At 58.5% G+C, this 17,413-nt stretch overlaps 4 protein-coding genes across 4 annotated transcripts in view; 1 reads left to right on the top strand and 3 right to left on the bottom strand.

Annotated features, from left to right (window-relative positions):
* The window catches only part of NHEJ1 (non-homologous end joining factor 1), a 43,448-nt gene extending 40,167 nt beyond the window's left edge, over positions 1 to 3,281 (bottom strand). The window contains exons 1-3 of the mRNA XM_026852812.1: positions 3,192 to 3,281; positions 2,410 to 2,595; positions 1,285 to 1,494 (exon numbers count right to left, since the gene is read on the bottom strand). Of these exons, the coding sequence (XP_026708613.1) occupies positions 1,285 to 1,494; positions 2,410 to 2,595 (396 nt within the window). The 5' untranslated portion in view covers positions 3,192 to 3,281. The remainder of the gene's footprint in view (positions 1 to 1,284; positions 1,495 to 2,409; positions 2,596 to 3,191) is intronic.
* Positions 1 to 17,413, top strand: part of RETREG2 (reticulophagy regulator family member 2) — a 51,417-nt gene that overhangs the window by 5,811 nt on the left and 28,193 nt on the right. The window contains exon 2 of the mRNA XM_026852811.1: positions 2,743 to 2,747. The gene's annotated coding sequence lies outside the window, so the exon portion shown is untranslated. The remainder of the gene's footprint in view (positions 1 to 2,742; positions 2,748 to 17,413) is intronic.
* Positions 5,223 to 10,238, bottom strand: SLC23A3 (solute carrier family 23 member 3). Its single transcript, XM_026852809.1, is given in 11 exon segments — positions 5,223 to 5,693; positions 5,864 to 5,959; positions 6,162 to 6,329; positions 6,406 to 6,511; positions 6,701 to 7,182; positions 7,549 to 7,672; positions 7,781 to 7,987; positions 8,300 to 8,373; positions 8,702 to 8,796; positions 9,330 to 9,490; positions 9,765 to 10,238. Coding segments are annotated over 11 exon segments (1,962 nt in total). The 5' UTR covers positions 9,873 to 10,238; the 3' UTR covers positions 5,223 to 5,352.
* On the bottom strand, positions 10,918 to 17,411 carry CNPPD1 (cyclin Pas1/PHO80 domain containing 1; the record flags this gene model as incomplete). Its single annotated transcript, XM_026852475.1, has 8 exons — positions 10,918 to 12,368; positions 12,854 to 12,971; positions 13,211 to 13,272; positions 13,450 to 13,578; positions 13,674 to 13,794; positions 14,386 to 14,467; positions 17,028 to 17,130; positions 17,367 to 17,411. Coding segments are annotated over 8 exons (1,281 nt in total), but the record flags the coding sequence as incomplete, so codon positions are not given.

Here is a 17,413-nt window from a genome sequence, read left to right as displayed (position 1 = left end):
AAAATATCCCACATCTCACCCAAATCCAGTGGGAAGCAGTCAAAGAACATGAGCTGAAAGAAGGGAGACTAGATGGTATGGGACACATCTCTCCATTCTAGCCCCATCCTTTCACATCTGGGGCTGCAGCAGGGGAGATTTGGGGTGGGAGAGCCCAATGGGGATAGGGTGGAGCAGTAGGCAATGCTCCATCCACCATTTGGGGTGCAGCAGGAGGCAGAGAGGGCTGCATGTGCCACCTAGATCCTCCCCATAGCTCTGTGCACCCTATGGCATGTTCCTATGCAGGGAACAGGCACAGCTGGATGAAAAACCAGAAGGACCTGAGGTGTCAAACTGCAGTTTGAGGAACAGGAAAGACTTTCCCAGGGAGGTGAGCTCAAAAGCAGAAGGGATTCCAATGTGCAGGACACGCACAGCCTGTAACTCCCCATCCGCAGCCCACTGTGCCCACCCTTAGCTTACGGCTGCACAAGCTCCATGCAGAGCCCTGGGCACATCCCCTGCCCTGAAGCGAGGCTGGGCCACCCGGCACAAGAAGCAGGCTCCTTCCCATCACCTCCTTCAACCCCTGAGAGGGTGTTTGGGATCCCCCTGCCCCAGCATGGCCCTTGTCTTTGTGGCCAGGCTGAGCCCTCAGGTGAGAGGGCAGCAAACCCAGCATTGCTCATGAAGCCTCCTTGCTCCTGTGGCGAACTCACAGTGGCCTCTGCGCTCTGCTCACCCTGAGGCACAAGCCATCACCCACCCAAGCGCTCAGAGGGCACCATCCGCTGCAGGGCTGGGACAGGGCAAGCAGCATTGGAGTCCGGCGGAGCTGCTCCCCTGGGTTCTCAGTTTGCGACACTGGGCAGCTTCCCAAAACCCAAAATGTAAGGGAGTCCCGTGGTAAGAGCAGCCCCTTAAAAGCCGGGGAGACCCCACTTTAGTTCCCTCCCTCGCGACATCGAAAGAATCCTGTGGGGGTACTCGCCACTGCGTGCCCCACTTCACGGTGTGCAGCGAAGGAGAATGGCACCGCTCTGCTTAGCGGGGCGCTGGCAGGGCATCACCCCAAACTGAACTGCGCTGGGCAGACCCTGCCTCGCTGCAAGGCACCAACCAAGGTGCCAAAGCCTCAGTGGGAAGAAACTGGGACAGTGAACCTCAGGAGAGGCAGCAGGCAGAGCCAAGCACCCAAGAGCCAACAGCGCAAACTGAGACCACCCAAAAGCCTCCAAGCATTAGGAGACAATCCATAATTTTGGCCCTCCCCCTTTCCAAACTCTCTGCAGCTTTGCTCACCATGTCCACAGGAGCAGGGCAGCAGTGGAAGTCCCAGTACAAGGGCAGTCCTGAGAGATCGCTCTTCAGGTGCAGCTTGAGGCCACTGGCAGTGTGGTGGCAGGAGAAGGAGGTGGCGGTGTCCAGCTGCCCTGCCAGTAAGGGGCACACCAGGTTGCGCAAGCGGTGTAGGAAGGAGGACACGTGGACTGTCAGCCGCTTGTTCAGCTCCTGGGGAAAGGCAAGGTTAGGGGTACAGCAACTCCCCAGGGAGCTCAGCTCTGGGGAAAAAAGCAGCAGAAACTCCAGCACAGAAGGAGCCAAACTACTTCTGAGTGTCTCAGTGCTGCAAAAAGCCACCCCTGGGCCTCAGCTTCCAGCTCCACAACAGGACATTCCCCACTGGTTGTTGCAGGCCAGCCGAGATGGGAAGGCCCCCTTGCCCTGCCAGCCCAGGAGAGTCCAGGTGGTAGGCAGGGTGTGCTGGGCTCCACTAGCACATCTGCCCCACGTGCCACCACAAGTGTCAGAGGCTGGCTGAGAGCTGTCACAGCTCAGCTCACCTGCCAGAGCTGGGGGATGGCTGCCATCGCATGCCCACCCCTCCTGCCACCAGCTGCTCGGCACAGCCCTTCTGTGACAGATGGACACAGTAGGGGTGGCACATGAGGGCCTGGGCACACAGGCTAGGGTGAGGGGATGAGGCATGGCCCCATGTGTTTTGGGGGCTGCGCTGACAGGACATCCCAAGGGAACTTGTGCCTGACTATAAACATGAACAGGAGTCTGTCTGTCACTGGTGGGAAGGCAGCCTTGTTTCAAGCTCTTTCTTAGTACACTGATCCTGGGGAAACTAGCTGCCCAAACAACCCACCAGTGAAATGAGTGTGCTGGCCTCAGCATGCAGCCCCAGTGACCACCTGGCTGCCCTGGGCATGCTAAATAGCCTGGTCCACTCTCCCAGGAGGAGGGTGCTCGGCCAACTGGGGTGAGATCACTTGGGCAGAGCCACCTGGGGGCTTCCCAGGCTGGGCGTTTGTACCCAAGCTCTGTCAGATCTAACAGCCACTGTGTCACCAAGCATTTTATGCTGGGACATCAGCTGTTGAGGAGAAAAGGAGGCCCCTGGACTTTTGAGACACTCACCTTGGACCTTTGTCTCACAGCCTCGGCATCTGCACTCTCGTACCAGACACTGCTGAGGTCAGAGATCAGCAAGATGTAGCCAGTATCCCTGAAGCTTGCTTTGGCAAGAAAAGCAGACTCGCCAAAGCAAACAGAAGCCCAGGGCTGTGTCAAGAGGCTGCTCTCCAGCTCCTCGGAGCCCTCCATCTGCAAGAGAACAACAAGGTCTCTGCCTCACCGCCCACTCAGGAAGAGTCCAGTCCCTGTGGTGGCCTTACAGGGAACCCTCGGTTCCTGCTGGCCCCTCCACGATGCCAGCCCCACCTCGCAGCCGAGGTGAGGATGCTCAGCCAGCTCTGGTCACGCACATCCCTGCACATGCATGCAGCTCTGCTGGGGCGAGCATCTTGGGGAGCTCTGTGCAGGGCAGTTCCTACCCCAGCTCACACTAAGCAGCCCAAATGTACCAGCAGACACACAATAATGTAGCTGCTGCCTCCCCGGCATTATCTGGTGCTTGCTGCCATTAACACAGCAAGACCTCTACGTCTAAATTAATATTTAAACTACCCCTCTGGCAGCGGGACTGGCAGCAGGACACTGCAGCCCTCCTCCTGCTCAGACATCCCATCCCAGTGCCCCATGTGAGCCCCGCGCCGCCTCCTGCCTGCACTGACACAGGCAGAGCGCGGGCAGCAGCCGCGACACCCGCGAGCGCCGCGGCTTCCCGCTCCTCCCGGCGGCAGGCTCCGTGCGGGGACCCATCGTCCCGGGGTGCCTGCAGGACTGCGGCTCTGAGTTACCCAAGGGCAAGAGGAGCCGCCAGGCCAGAGGCTGTCGGGGCGAAGGGCTTCGGGGAAGCGAACGATGCCGGGCCGGAGGCGAGGGCCGGACTACGGGCCCCAGCATGCTGCGCTCTTCCGCAGCACGGAGGGGCTGGGGCATGCCGGGACGCGCGGCGCCATGGGCCACACGTCCCGGGGAAACGGCCATGGCCCTGAGCCCCTCCGCGCCCTGGGAGCGACTGCTCCGGCTCCCTCGCCTGCTGACGCGGGACCCGAGCTGGCGCGGCCCTCTCGAGCTTCCCCAGTTGTCACAGGAGGTGCCACAGCCGAGACACACAAGCGATAGGGACTGAAATGCCTTAAGACTTTGTTTTGTGCTTGCTCCTGTTACGAAACGTTCTGGTACAAGCACCCAGGCGAGGACAGCCCCCGGGCTGCAGGCACGATGGTACAGCCCGGAGAGGCGGCAGCAGCCAGGGGCTCCTGTCTCTTGGCCCCAGGTTTATTCCTCACCCCAGCAGCTGCAGGGTTCCCGTGCAGGCATGGCGCAGGGCATGCACCCGCCCCACTGCTCTCCCAGGCTGGCGCTGGGACTCGGCTGCTGCACCCCAGCGGGGTGCCCGTGTCCCCCACGCCTGGAGCCTGGGCCTACAAGGCGCCACAGAACATGGCTGTGCGAGCCTGGCAGAGGCCACAGATACCATGCATGACCCAGCCTGCTCCACACTGACCCCCCCCATCCTCAGTACCCCACGAATTGCTAACTGTGATCCCCCACCTGCACCCCACGCACTGAGGCCAACCCCCTCACCCATGCAGTGCCCTTCCTTTATCCTCTATGCACACCCTCTCCCTTACCGTGTAGGCTGCAGCCGCCCCAGGGCGGGGCCAGGGGAGGGTGATACCCCCAGAGGCTTTGCATCCCAGGGGGTGCCACGGGAGGTGGGAGCAGACATGGGGTCTGGAGTGCAGGACAGATTGGGTTGTGATGCCAGTTGCGGGTGCAGGAGGTTTTGGGGTGGGGTCCCAGTTGGGCTTTGGGCACAGCGGGAGTGCAGGGAGGGGTTGGGGTGCAAGACCCAGGTGGGGGGCTGGCTGGGTGAGGCCAGACTGTTCTTGGGTGTTGGGGGGCTCCTAGGGACCACGTGGACAGAGCAGCCACAACCTGGAGCTCTGGTCCAGCCTGAGCAGGTCACTCCTATGGACCAACTCCATCATCCTCCCAGCCCAAGTCTGTCCTTCCTTCAAGCCTGCACCCAGGGCCAGCTTGCATCACCCAAGGGTCGCAAGGCTCCAGCCTTTCCTACTGCAGTTCTAGGATTTTGCAGGCCAGTTCAGACTGGTGGAGGCAGCAAGGGGCCCTGCCAGTGGACTCTGAACTGTGGTAAATGCTGGAGCAGCAAGTGAGGCTGGTGCAGACTCTGCTGCAGTCGGCATAACCAACCAGCAGCAGGAAACAACCCAGGTGCTGAGTTTAATCACAAGGGTCAAAGGTGATGTTTTCTTCCCCAGAGAAATCTGCTGCTGGCAGTTCAGCAACAAGGGCAATACCTGGGGGGCAGTTAAGTGGTGAGCACTGCTGGGACCAACCTGCTGCAGGTGAAGGGGGTTCAGTGTTTTAGGGAACTCAGCTGAGCTGTACCCCCAGCCTTGGGGCATCCTGGTGTGCCAGAGCCAGGGCATTACTATATAGGCATTGAGGGCCCATGGTCACAGCTGGGACAGGGCTGTGAGGAGGTGAAGAGCCAGCCCTTCCTGAGCACTGTGTCAGCAGGTGAGCAAAGCCAGGATGACAGCCCTTTGGGGCTGGCCAAAGCACTGAGCCCTTCTCTGGCCACATCCAGAGGGTGATGGTGGGCTTTAGTGGCACCCATATCTCCAGCTGCAGTGGCACAGTGTGGTCATGCCCTTCACAGTCACAGTCTTCAGGGCACGGGGGAGGGTGGGCTGGTATGTCCCAGGCAAGTCCTGGCTGGAAAGGAAACCCCTAGAAAGGTCAAAGTTGGTTGAAGGTTTTTATAGCTCTTTCCCAAGCAGGGGAATGAGGTTTGTGCTGGGAGTGTGGAAGCGCAGGTCCCCTCCAGTCCATGTGGGCTTTAGAAACAAGGAGCACAATGGCTCGCAAGCTGCCTTGGGGGCACAACCCCAGGCCCACATGAGGTGTCTCTGCACCGTGGGGTCAGGCCACAGTGTGCCACATGGGCATCTCTGTCTCACTCTGCCGCCTGGCCAGCTGCAGCTCCCCTGAGCCGGGTTTGGGGAGCAGGTGCGTCCCTTCCCCTGGGGCAGCAGTCCCCTCCTCAGTGGCACAGCTGCCCTCCTCTTCCTTCTCCTCCTCATTCTCCGGGCAGAGGAAGCAGCAGGGGAAGGGTCTGTAGGAGAATGGCAGCAGCCTCCTTAGCCCAGGGGGGAGCCCATATGACCAGCTGGCTTCATCCCTCTCTCCATGAGTGTGGCGATTGCCTGCCTCAGCCTTCTGCAGTGCCAGCTCAGAGAGCAGCCCTCGCTCCTCCAGGGTTCCTGCAAGCAGGGCGGTGGGTAGTGAGATGGGAGCCCCTTCCTCCAACCTCACCCTCCCAGCCTCAGGACTCCCAGCAGGGCTGCCTGGAGGCAGAGCCGGGGACAGTCCCATGGCCAGATCCAGCCCTTGGAGCAGAAGCTCACACAGAGCGCCTAGAGCAGGCCCTCACCTGAGACTGTGTTCTCCAGGAAAAATGACAAGAAGCCAGTTAAGAAGACCGGTACCATGAACAGAGAGAGGAAGAGGACATCCAAAGGCACCCATCCTGTGGGGACAGTGCCAGTATCACCCAGGATGGCCCAGCCCAGCAGCGGGGAAGGGTCAAGAACTGCCACAGCAGATCCAGAGGTTAGAGAGGGAGCTGCCTGCTGACATGAGCCAACCCAGCCTCCCCAGACATCAGAGATGTGTGGTCACCATGTCACAGGGCCTGAGGCTTTGCCTCACCTGGGGAATGTCCCCACTACCTGTGGTCAGGTGAGCTGGAGCCGCACTGAACCACCGCGGCACCAGCAATGCCATGAACATGGTGAAACCGACGATGAAGATGTTCCTTCCTGAGTCGATATCCGCGTACTGGAAGTAGGAGATCCCTGTGCCCACAGCCACAGCATAGGTGACACAGAGCACCCCTCCTGCAAGGGGGCAGGAGTCAGGCAGTGCCAGGCAGGCTACAGGCACCACAGCACAGGGGAAGGGCAGGGTACCCACCATGAACTGCCAGCGGGATACGGGTGAGGAGCCCTGCCAATCTCGGGGACATGCCCAGCACCACACATGCCAGCGCGCTTACTTGCACCGAGAGGAGAGAGCCAGCCTGGCAGAAAAGACAGAAAAGCGAGGATAGGGAGCATCACCCCCTACTCTGTCCCCCTATCCAGCCATACAGACCCACCCCTTCACAGTGCTGGCTCAGTGACAGCCTGGGTGCTACAGGTCCCCCACACCTCCTGCTCCACTGCCTCCCATTCCTTGCAGGCCTTCCTCCACTCCACCCCAGGCATACCTGCGTGAGGCCAGTGGCGCAGGCGTTGGCAATGCTGGTGGCTGTGCCCCCCGGGGTGCCCAGCAGCCCTGCCAGGAGGCTGCCCAGCCCTTCCATGCAGAGCCCCCGGTTGCAGGCATGGGGGGGCAGCCGGGGGGCTCGCAGCAGCCTCCCACACAGCACGTAGCAGCCCACCGAGTTCATGCTGCAGTTGATGGCCATGGCAATGCCCACTGCCAGCACCCGAGGGGTAAGCAGCGGCCACCCCCACTCGCCTGTAGTGGGGGGAGAAGGTATGGGTGATAGAGGCCCTGGCCAAAGGCAGATGGCTGCACCCAGCCCTGCTGCCCCCCACCTGCATAGGGGATGCGGACCCAAGGGCCATGGAAGGTGCTGTTGGCCCAGGACAGCTGTGCCATGGCCAGGTCCAGTGATTCCCAAGGGATGTGGAGGTGGCTAAGGATGGCACAGACAACGCAGACACCAGCAAACGGGAGCAGTACCTGCAAGGCAGCAAGAGGACCCTCAGCCTGGGACCCTCCTCCCCTGTCCAGCACCCCATCTGCTGTGCCCCAGACAGCAGGTCCTTGTCCTACCACCTCTCCCAGGGAGCCATATCACATCTCCCTGAAACCCTGCAGGGAGCATCCTGCTCCAGCACCCTCTCTGCTGCTCCAACACCCTCAAGTGCAGGTCTCCTGCACTCCCCCAGCAGCACCCACACCCTGGGAGCTGCACCAGCACTTCTCACCCCTGTCTTTGCTGCCAGCATCCAGCTCTGCTCCAGGGCCACTAGGTCCCACCTAACCCCACACTAAGGGAGAAGCCTGGGCACAGCAGAGGGAGCAGGGGCAGACAAGCCACAGTACCGAGAATGTGCGCAGGGTAGGGACAGACAGCTCCATGGAGTGCCCCCGAGCCTGGGGCCAGGTGCAGAAGGGCAGACAGCAGGACCCCAGGTGCTGGGAGAAGGTAACAGTGAGGAGCATGAGCCTAGGAGAGGGAGCACAGGTCACCATGCAGCAGTGATGGGGCCCCAAACATGTGCAACACACCATGAGGAGGCCCCACTTGTGTCCCGACAGCAAAGGGGCTGCACACCAGTGTGGCCCTCAGGCTCACATACAGCAGCGCTATCCCCCAGTTAGTAGAGCAGAAGAAAGCAGCCTCCTTGTATGTGGACAGCCCAATGATGGAGAGGCTAGGGGCCAGGACCATGGGCCCACAACGCTGGGCTGCCCATCCACACACACCAGATACTCCCAGTGCCAGCTGAACCAGCCCAGAGACCAGCACGGCTCCAGAAACCTGCAGGAGGAAAGGATAGGACCCATGGGGCAGAATACATGGAGAGCAGCCCAACACCTCTCCTTCGCCACACTCCCACAGCCCCAGCAGCATCACTTGTTCCCCATGCTCTGCTCACCCCAGGCCCAGGGGAACATGCACCCACACACACCATGAACCCTGTTGCCTTTGCACATCCCCTTGTACCTCGTTATTCATGGCAATCCCCAGAAGAGCTGGAAAATGGACTAGAGGTGCAGGGACAGGGTGACAACTGAGGTGTTGGTAGAGCAGAAAGATGGGGACCCCCCAGGGCAGTGCAGGATCACCCACCTCTTGCAGTGAGGCAGCCCGGCTGTCTGCAGCAGTGCAGTGGGGTGCAGGGCAAGGACTGGCCACCACCGTGCCTGGAAGGGAATTTCAAAGGGATATGACACATGTAGATGCTGGGGTCCTGGAGCTGGGTCCAAGAGCATGCAGGACAGTCTGCTGGCTGGCTAAGGGCCAGTGTGCCAGCACCCCCATAAGCCCTGTCCCTGGGGAGGCAACCAGATGAATTGTGAGTGCACTCAGGGGTGAGTAGGGTGCTGTGCACCATCACCAGAGGGGCCAGCAGGCAGGACCCCTTGCTATCCCTCATCCCTCCTTTGTGTGCCAGGCACCTCGTCACTGCTGTTCCCCTGGTGCTGGCATGGCCCGGGCCCTGTGGGACGCAGGTTCCAGCGCTGTGCTCACCGTTCCTGTCCATGTCGTCACCCAGGGACAGGTGGGAGCTCAGCACCATGGCAGGGACCAGGTACTCGAAGGATGGGATTTGGACCAGCGGCAGCCTGGGGAAGGGGACAGCAAGGGCATGTTAAGGAAGGAAAGAGGGGACAGAGCTGCTCTCAAAGCCCTGGCTGCCAGAGGAACAAGGGATGGGAAGGGAAGGAGATGAGAACCCCAAAGTGGCAGGAGGTCACCTCACATCCCAAATATGCCCTAGTACATCCTAAGCGGCAGGACACAGGCTGTGCGCAGAGGTCAGGGGCTTTGTCAAAGCACACGCCTAGCCCGTGTGGGACATGGGCAGCACAGGCACTGGGTGGTCTGGAGGAGCTGCAAATGATGCTGGAGCAAGGCAGTAAGGAACTACAGGGAAAGTACAGCAGTTTTGCTAGAGAGACATGTGAGAGAGGAGGATGCATTGATGGCAGGGAGGGGACAGCTGTACAGAGATGCAGGGCAAGGGGTTGCCCTCATGCCCCTTCCCACCTCCAAGCAAAGCCTATCTTCCCACAGCCTAGGAGGGGGCAGACATGCACTGCCATGGCATCACCCTCCTCCTGGCAACAGCTGCATCCCCTTTGCCCCCCATGCTCACCGACTCCCCAGGATGGTCTGCAGCACTGTGGAGATGCCGCAGGAAAAGAGGCTGCGTGCCAGCAGCTCGCTGATGGCCTGGGCATGGGGCGGCTCCTTGGGCAGTGTGGGCAGCAGGAGGAGGTGGAAGACACAGAGCAAGGAGGCCTGCACGGCCAGGTGCTGTGCGAGGAAGAGAGGGGGTGCTCACGACTCCCTGCAGCACCCAGAGCTGCAGCCCCCTGTGCCCAGCCCCCCTGCGTGGATCCCCAATTGCTCACTGACACCCCCCAGGCAGCATCCACCACTGCCCACTCCCCTCCCAGCACACCTTGGACAGAGCCCCATGCACCCCTTGCCTGGCAGGATGCGGCCCCTGCCCTGCCACCTGCAAGGATCCCAGCCCTCTTCCCCATCACCCCATCTCTCTGGCCTCTCACCGTGGTCCCCCCCTTACCTGAAGGGCTAAGCAGCAGCTCAGCATCAAGGAGCACATCTTCTGCAGGGAGCAGGATGCAAGCACAGGGGTCCTGGCACCAGGCGTTCCACGGTGGCCCCCATTCATGCTGCTGCCTCCCCACACTGCTCCTGTTTGCAGAGCAGAGGGGATGGACAGATTCCCCCTCCACACCTACTCCCCAAGGGCTCCTCACAGCCCTCACACAACTGAACTTCCACCTTCTGCAAGAGCTGCCCCAGGGTTAGCCATTAACTCGAGTTGGTGAGTAACCTGCCCTTGCAGCCAGGAATGCAAGTGTCACCCTGGGTTGTCACCACAAGGGCCAGGTGACAGCCACCCACAGCCAGGACTTCGACACTGGTGCAGTGCCAGCTGCCCACAGCCCAAAACCCCTCTCTGCCTCTTGTAGTACACAGGGCAGGGACCAGGCAGGCCACAGCACAGACACCTTTTCCTTCATGTGCTTGGAGCATCCCCTCCAGCAGCATCCTACAGCTCCAGCGTGCCCTGCCCATGCTTCTTCCTCATCAGTACCACATCCCCCTGCCCTCCTGGTCCAGCCCGTCCTCACCATCAAGCCTGAAGAGTCTGTTACAAGCTGCACAGATCCCTCCCAGGTCCTGCCATTCCCCTGTGGGCACTGTGCCCACACCAGGATGGGGGGGTCTGTGGTGTGTGTGTCTACCACATCCTCCATGCTCCTAGGAGAGCACTGAATCCTGCTGCTGCACAAGGCTGCCAGGGCCAAGAGCTGCCCACTTGGCTAGGAAGGCTCCCAAAGGAGCACAGGCAGAGGATGCTCAGGTGTTTGTCCCAGGGCAAAGATGGCTGTGCCAGCAACCACAATGGTGACCCTGCCAAGCCCTTGCTGCTCAGGGCTCACTCATTAACCGGACAGACTTTGGAGAGCAAAGAGCAGTAGAGACCACGCATTCCCAAGGATGAGGAACTTCCTCTTTCCTGCTGCTCCTGCCTTCCACAGGCACCAGACCCGATGTCCCTCCTGTCACCAGGCATCACAGTGCTCTTAGGCAGATCCTGCCTGCTGCAAGCGAGCCCTGCAGAGCAGCTCAGAGAGCTTCATTGATGGGGTTCTGCAGAGGGGGAGGTACGCTGCCAGACAGAGCAGCTCAGCAGGACAAGGCAGGTGCACAGCAAGAACTACTTTTATTGGAAGAGATTTTGCATCTACAAAAGAGTGAAAAAACAGGTGTAAAATCCACAGTAAAAAGAAGGGGCATGATGAGCTGGGCTGGTCAGCAAGACAAGGTGCCTTCTCTCTACCCTGACGAGCAGTCAGGCACTGTTTGCTCACAGCCACAGACAGCTAGGGTTTGGGATGGGGTCACAGAACACCCCAGTTTCAAAACACTCAGCACAAGCAGGATAAGGAAGCTCAGTCTTAACCACACCTCACCACCTCCAAGCCCAGCAGGTCACAAGCCACATCAGGGTGGTGTGACCCTTGCATCTCCCAAGAAGCTGCCTGGCAGCCCCCACTGGGAACTGCTGCTATGGCCAGCCAGCTCAGGCTGCTCACTGCTCCCTCCTTCAACCTCCTCTCCCCTAAACCAGGCATCCCACTCCCCCCCGCACTGGGGTCACTGCCCCAGCCCTTCCACCCTGCACACACACACAGTCCCAGCATCCTGCATCCCACACTCCACCTCTGCCCAGCACCACCAAGGGCCACCTATTCACTGTAGGAAGAAGTCCAACACGCCCCTTGCCCTAGCACCCCATCCCAAGGGCACCCCATTTCTACCCTCCAGCACCACAAAAGCAAGCCAACTCTGCCCCAACCTGTCCCAGCAGCCCTAAAAGTGACAGACACTCCTGGGTGGGGAGACACAAATGCTGGTTTGGAAGTAACGCAGGAGTCTCCAGCCCCATGCAGCCCCAGGGATCAGGGGTCCCAGAAGTGCAAGGAAGTTGTGCCACACTAAGAGGGAAGAGGAAAGGGGCTGCTGCCCCATGCTCCTAGCTGGGAAAAATGAAGCTCATGATTCTACTAAGATCCATGGCAGTGTGCAAGGAGCACTGGCTCAGACCCAGGGGTTCCAGCCAGTCCTTGTGACTAGGGGCTGCATCCCATGTGGGGTCCGCAGCAGCTGAGCAGGCATGGCAGTGGAGTGCTGGAGGAGCGGGGAGCACGGCGAGTCTGGAGGGGCCAGGCTGGCCGGAGGCAGTACAGTTAGATCTCTCACAAGCGGTGGGTACTCTCCGGAAGGGGCCTTGCGAAGGGCTCCTGTGTTGGGCTAGATCAGGTGCCTTTGGGTAGGACAGAGCAGTCATCACGCTGCCCCACAGGTAGAGTGCAGTTGCTGTGACACCCCCACGATGTGGCTCCTCCATCATCTTGTTATCCTGCAGGCAACGGGCACTGCTGGCTGGAGAGATGTCGGGCAGCCCAGGCTGAGGCTGGTCAGAGGCTGGGGCTGGCTGGTCAGCCAGCTGGCAACTGCCCTCCTCAGGGAACAGCACAGGCCGGGGGGCCGCAGGGCTTACACTCCTCATGCACACAGACCGGTGCACCACAGTGACGGAGGTGAAGACAGCCGCAAAACCGGTCAGGTACACCACACCCAGGAGGCAGGCCAGCTGCAGAGAAGCCAATGGTTAGCCCAGACCTCCCCCCCAGCAGCTCCCACAGCCAGCTGTGACACAGCATGGCCATGCCCAGCCGTGAGAATAACTGGCATCACTACTAACAGATGCCAGGGAGCAGGCAGCCACACAGCTACCAGCACACAGCCTGGTCAAAGCAGAGCCTAAATACCACAAACCAAAATGCCCCAATGAAAACTGAACCACCAAAGAGTTCCTGTTTGAATCCCCAGACAGCAACCAGTTCCCTCCATGCCACCATGAATTGTGGGGCTGTGGTCCAGCACAAGACACAGACTAACCCAGCCCCAGGCTGCAGCGCCTCAGGCAGCACATCAGCATCTTCTGGCTTCTGACAGTTTCCCTTTCCAACAGGAAATAAAACAAGATGCTGCTCCCAGTGGAAGAGAGTCCTAATCCAAACCCACAGGCTGCTGGGTCCCATGTTCTTGCAAGTAACTGCTGTCCCAGTCCCTTACCTTCACCACTTGCTGGTAGAACTGGCCCAGCACATGCTGCCACATGGACTGCTCCATGAGGACACATAGATCTGTGTAGGTGAACCAGCCACGCCACATGCCCTGCTTTTCTGCCACACTGCAGGAAAAAAACAAAGGGAATGGTAGATGTGGCATGGACCTTCCCCATCAGAGGCTTCACTCCAGGCAGGCTTGGAGAAGACCCTGCTCAAGGTCTGTGGAAGGGAGCTGCAGAGCCTAGCAAAGGCTCACCGATACCGCAACCTTTTATTTCACTGCAGCAGGGCTAGCTCCAAGCAGGGGCAAAGCTAGGGCTGCAAGGTAGATGAAAGGCTTACCCCCACTCCACACACCTACCGTCCTTCCAGCCAGCTCAGCACTTCAAACAGCTCCCGGGGATCTGTGTAGAGACTCCAGTCCTGTGGGGACAGCAGTGAAAGGTCAGCAGAGTCAGGGCAGGCCATCCAGCACCCAGACACATCCTTCTCTATTCTGTCAGGGGAGTATGTGGGGGAAAAACAGAAACCCAGACCCCCCTCAACACCTCTTTTCCCCCACTCTGTGAAGTAGTTGGCCAGAGTGACAGCCCCACTTACAATGGCGCTCAGGAAGTTCATCTCCAGTGTGTTCATGGTCTGGACATCCACCTTCCCTGCTGCTCCCCACTCGTCATTGAACACCTCCTCCTCCTCACCCTCATCATACAGGTACTTACTAGCAACCATCTAAAAGCAGCACAAAGGACAGGATCTCAGTCCTCCCTGCATTCCTCTAGGCCTCCCTCCAACCCAGTGACCCCCCCTAAGCCCACACCGCTCACCATGGAGATCAGGAAGAGGTCTGAAGAAGAGATCTGCTGGAGGTATTCAGGGTTCCGGTGCCGAAGTCTCTCAATGTAAACCAGTGCCAGCATCATGGAGCAGGGTGAGATGCAAGCTTCCCTATGAGACAGAACAAGTAGCAGCTCAAAGGTTATCTATGTGCTTCAAACATCCCAGTCACCATAGCAGAACTTGGCTGCTCCCTCCCCATGTAGGTAGCAGAAGGGTTTAGTAAATAGACAGCTAGATACATCCCATCCTTGCCAGATCCATGCTAGCTGTCCTGAGCTGCAGCAAGATAAAGCACAAGGGATGCAGGGTGGAGAGCAAAAAATCCTGGTTCCTGTTCCCAGGCACAGCCAGCTCCAAACTGACCAGCCCTGTCTGCAGCCCAGCATGCTGCAAGGGCTTGGCTGCCAGGAGCAGACCCGGGGTTCAGACCTGGCTACCCAGTGAGCTGCAGATCCAGCCAGTAAAGATTCCCAGTAACAAGAGCACCCCTGCACCCCAGAGAGCAGAATGAACCTCAAGTGGGCCTGACTGGAAGTCACTGTGACTGCTGGCCTTGCCACCTGCCCCCAGCTCCTCTTTGACAATAATCAGTCCTAAGCACAAAGGCAGTGCTGGCCCAGGGGACAGAAGTGAGTCATAGGTGAGACCAGAGCTCCTAGTTCTGACATGAGACATGAAGGGACAGGTTTTGCTTCTTACCGAGATACACGAGACACATATTTCTTCTGGAGTCTGCGGATAGGGCTGGGAGCCACTTTCTGTAGCAATTCCACAGCAATATCTAGGAGAGAAAAATCAACAAAAGGGTTTAGCCCCACATGACACAGTCCACTCCCACCCTTCCCCTTCTCCCCACAAGCCCATTGTTTGCTCAGCCCCTCAAAATTTAAACTATGAAGGTAAGACAGGCTTTATCCAAAGTCATGGATGAGGGAGGAACAAACAAATAGGCATGACAGCCAGACCAAAGCAGGATGAGGATGAGAGTGTACAAGACCCAGCAGCAGTGTCAGATCCAGATTAGCTTGTCTGCATCACAGGGAATTACTAGCAGTCAGCTGCAGCGAGGCTAACGCTCTCCCTTCACCCCAAAGGACCTCAAGCAGCCCTTTTGGAGGCTTTCTAGGACCCGATGCCAACATCCCATCTTCCCAGTGCTTTGCTCCCTTCTAACAAGCATCCTCCTCCTCTTCCAGAGCTTATCAGCACTGATCCAGCTTCCCCTAGACCACAGCCCCAGAGATGATTATGGACAATGTATTCATGTGAGCAGGAGCCCAAAAACACTAATATGGTATGGAAGCAGCAATGTGGTATAATTGCAGCTGATCTCAGCCCATTTCCCCCACACTTAAGAACTTGCCTCAGCATTCAAGCACTGAAAAGGCCAGAGACTGACAGATGCTGGCAGATGGCTTCAGCAGTTCCTACCTCACTTTCCAATGCAATAGGGCCAGCTGGGAGCATCCCAAACAGCATTACAGTCTGGTGCTTGGCAAGAAATGTTTGACAAGCAACTCTAGCTCCATTTTTTGCTTTTTTTTTTTTTTTCACTCTTGGTTGATGGAGTTAAGTGCAGAGCTTGAACCAGCAGCCTTGTGTTTCCAGCTCCCAGGGGAAGCATTACCCCACTACCTCTTCTCTCCACATGCCTCTTTTCCATGCCTCCCCAGCAGCTAAGAGAACAGCTGCAGTCCCACAGGAATTATTTGCCCAACAGCAGTCACCAAACTCAGAAACACACTGTTTGAAGGGACTTCCCTAGGTCATTCAAGCCACAGCACCACTAGGATCCACATCCAGGCAGACACACCTCCAGCCTCTCACATTGCTGCTGCTCTCTCTGCCCTGCTTGGCCACCCTTGTACCACAACACCCACCACTGCAGAGGCAGCAGTGATGCCCTGAGTGATGGAAAGTGAATGAGGCCACCCAGGCTCTGTCCTGACATGAGACTTAATTCTTCAAGCCACAAATCCAACGCATGACAACATGTCCTGCCCTAGAGGGCACAGAGAGCAGCTGATCATTGTCTCCATCTCACAGTCACTGCACGCTGAGTGTGGTTATGGTTCCTCCTCTCCAGAAGGAAGAAATTAACTTTGTAACCTCTCACCTCAGCCAGCCCCATATTGCCTCCTGATGCCAAAGACCACTTCCAGGTCCTCCTGCTACTCTGGACTCTCCCCACAATTGCCTTTATCTCATCTGAAAATCAGTGCCATAAACTCAACATGTAGGAACAGCACAGCTGTGACAAGACAGATGCCATAGTCCTAGGTCCCACTTTTTGACAGCAGCTGGTGAAGGAAGGCTGTGAGAACATATAAACCCACAGAGATATTCTGTGCATCACTCTCACCCCCAGCTCCAGGAGCTGAGGCATTTCCTGGGTGCAAGGCAATCTTTATAGTTAATAGCCCTCAACAGTCTTCTCCCATGAATGTGCCCTTTGAACTTTCAACACTAGTAGCGTCCTGTGGAACAGTTCCATCTCGCATCCGGGTGTGACACCAGCCCCAAAGACAAGCCACATGCTTCCCTTGCACCACTCATGTCAGAACTCATGACTCCCAGCAGCGTGCAGGCAGCTGGCTGCCCTGCCTGGCCCTGCTCCATCACCACACGCCCAGCATCCCCCTCCTCGCTGAGGTATGTCACACACAGCCTCTTGGCAACTTCATAACATTTCCCCAAATCTACCACAAGAAATCTGAATGCAAGCACACTGCTCTATCCACTCAACACCCTCCTCAAGCTGTGTGAGCATGCGGTTAACACTAACACAACCGCACTGTGAAGGCCCTCCAGCAAACCACTGCATGCCCTTGACCACTCCTATCCACTATCACCTGCACCAGATCCCCAGCCTCAACCCAGATGCATCTTCCTGCTTCCCCAAACACAACTGAATCAACAGGGAAAAAAAAAACCTGCAATCCAGAAAACACACAGCAAGAACTTGTTCCCTTGGTGCTCATAACTAGAAGTTAAACAAACTCCCCAGTGCTTTGCAGAGCACAAGAAGTTGTCCAATACACCTTTCATCAGGGACAGGGACACAACTTTCACTGCCAAAGAATTCACAAACAACCTAAAGGACTCTGCACACCAGCAAGGTGCCAAAAATGCAGCAGTAGGCCAGACAGGGCAATAAAACAGAGAGCAGGAGCCATGAGGCTCTGGCGCCCTGCCTGCTGCGTTGTGCGGAGCGAGGAAGGCTGGGCAGGGGTGGGATTTGGCGCTGAGGGAGGAAGCGGCTGACTTGCTGGTCTCAGCCCCTGGGCTACTTCCAAACCTCTTGACTCAGCATTCCCATCTGGGGACACTGAGCAACCCACCTGCTACAGGGCTGGACAGATTATCCAGGCTGCAGTCTTTGTCCCAGCCATAATAGAGCCGCTTCCGCACTCTCTCGCTCAGCTGCTGGTGTCTGGGCAGGAACTGCGGGCAGACAGGGGAAATGTGAGAAACGCCCTGAGTGCTCCCCACCCCATCTTAGGGGTACACCGGGCCCGGCACAGCCCCCAAGCACCCAGCCAGGGGCCCGGGCGTGCGGGCACACGGCGCTGCCCACGGCCAGGGACTAGTGGGGAGGGGGGGAACGCCCCAGCCGCCGGGCGGGGACAGGGAGGGCCAGGGACACCGGGCACCACCAGAGGTGCCCCAGGGAGACTCACCGTGAACTCCTGGAACCCGCTGAGGGAGAAGGTGCCCTCCTCATCCA

This window comes from Athene cunicularia, assembly GCF_003259725.1.
Source record: "Athene cunicularia isolate RWA chromosome 7 unlocalized genomic scaffold, athCun1 chr7_part1, whole genome shotgun sequence".
Classification (NCBI taxonomy): domain Eukaryota; kingdom Metazoa; phylum Chordata; class Aves; order Strigiformes; family Strigidae; genus Athene; species Athene cunicularia.
The sequence above is the reverse complement of the archived record's forward strand: the minus strand, read 5'-3'. Positions and strand labels throughout refer to the sequence as shown.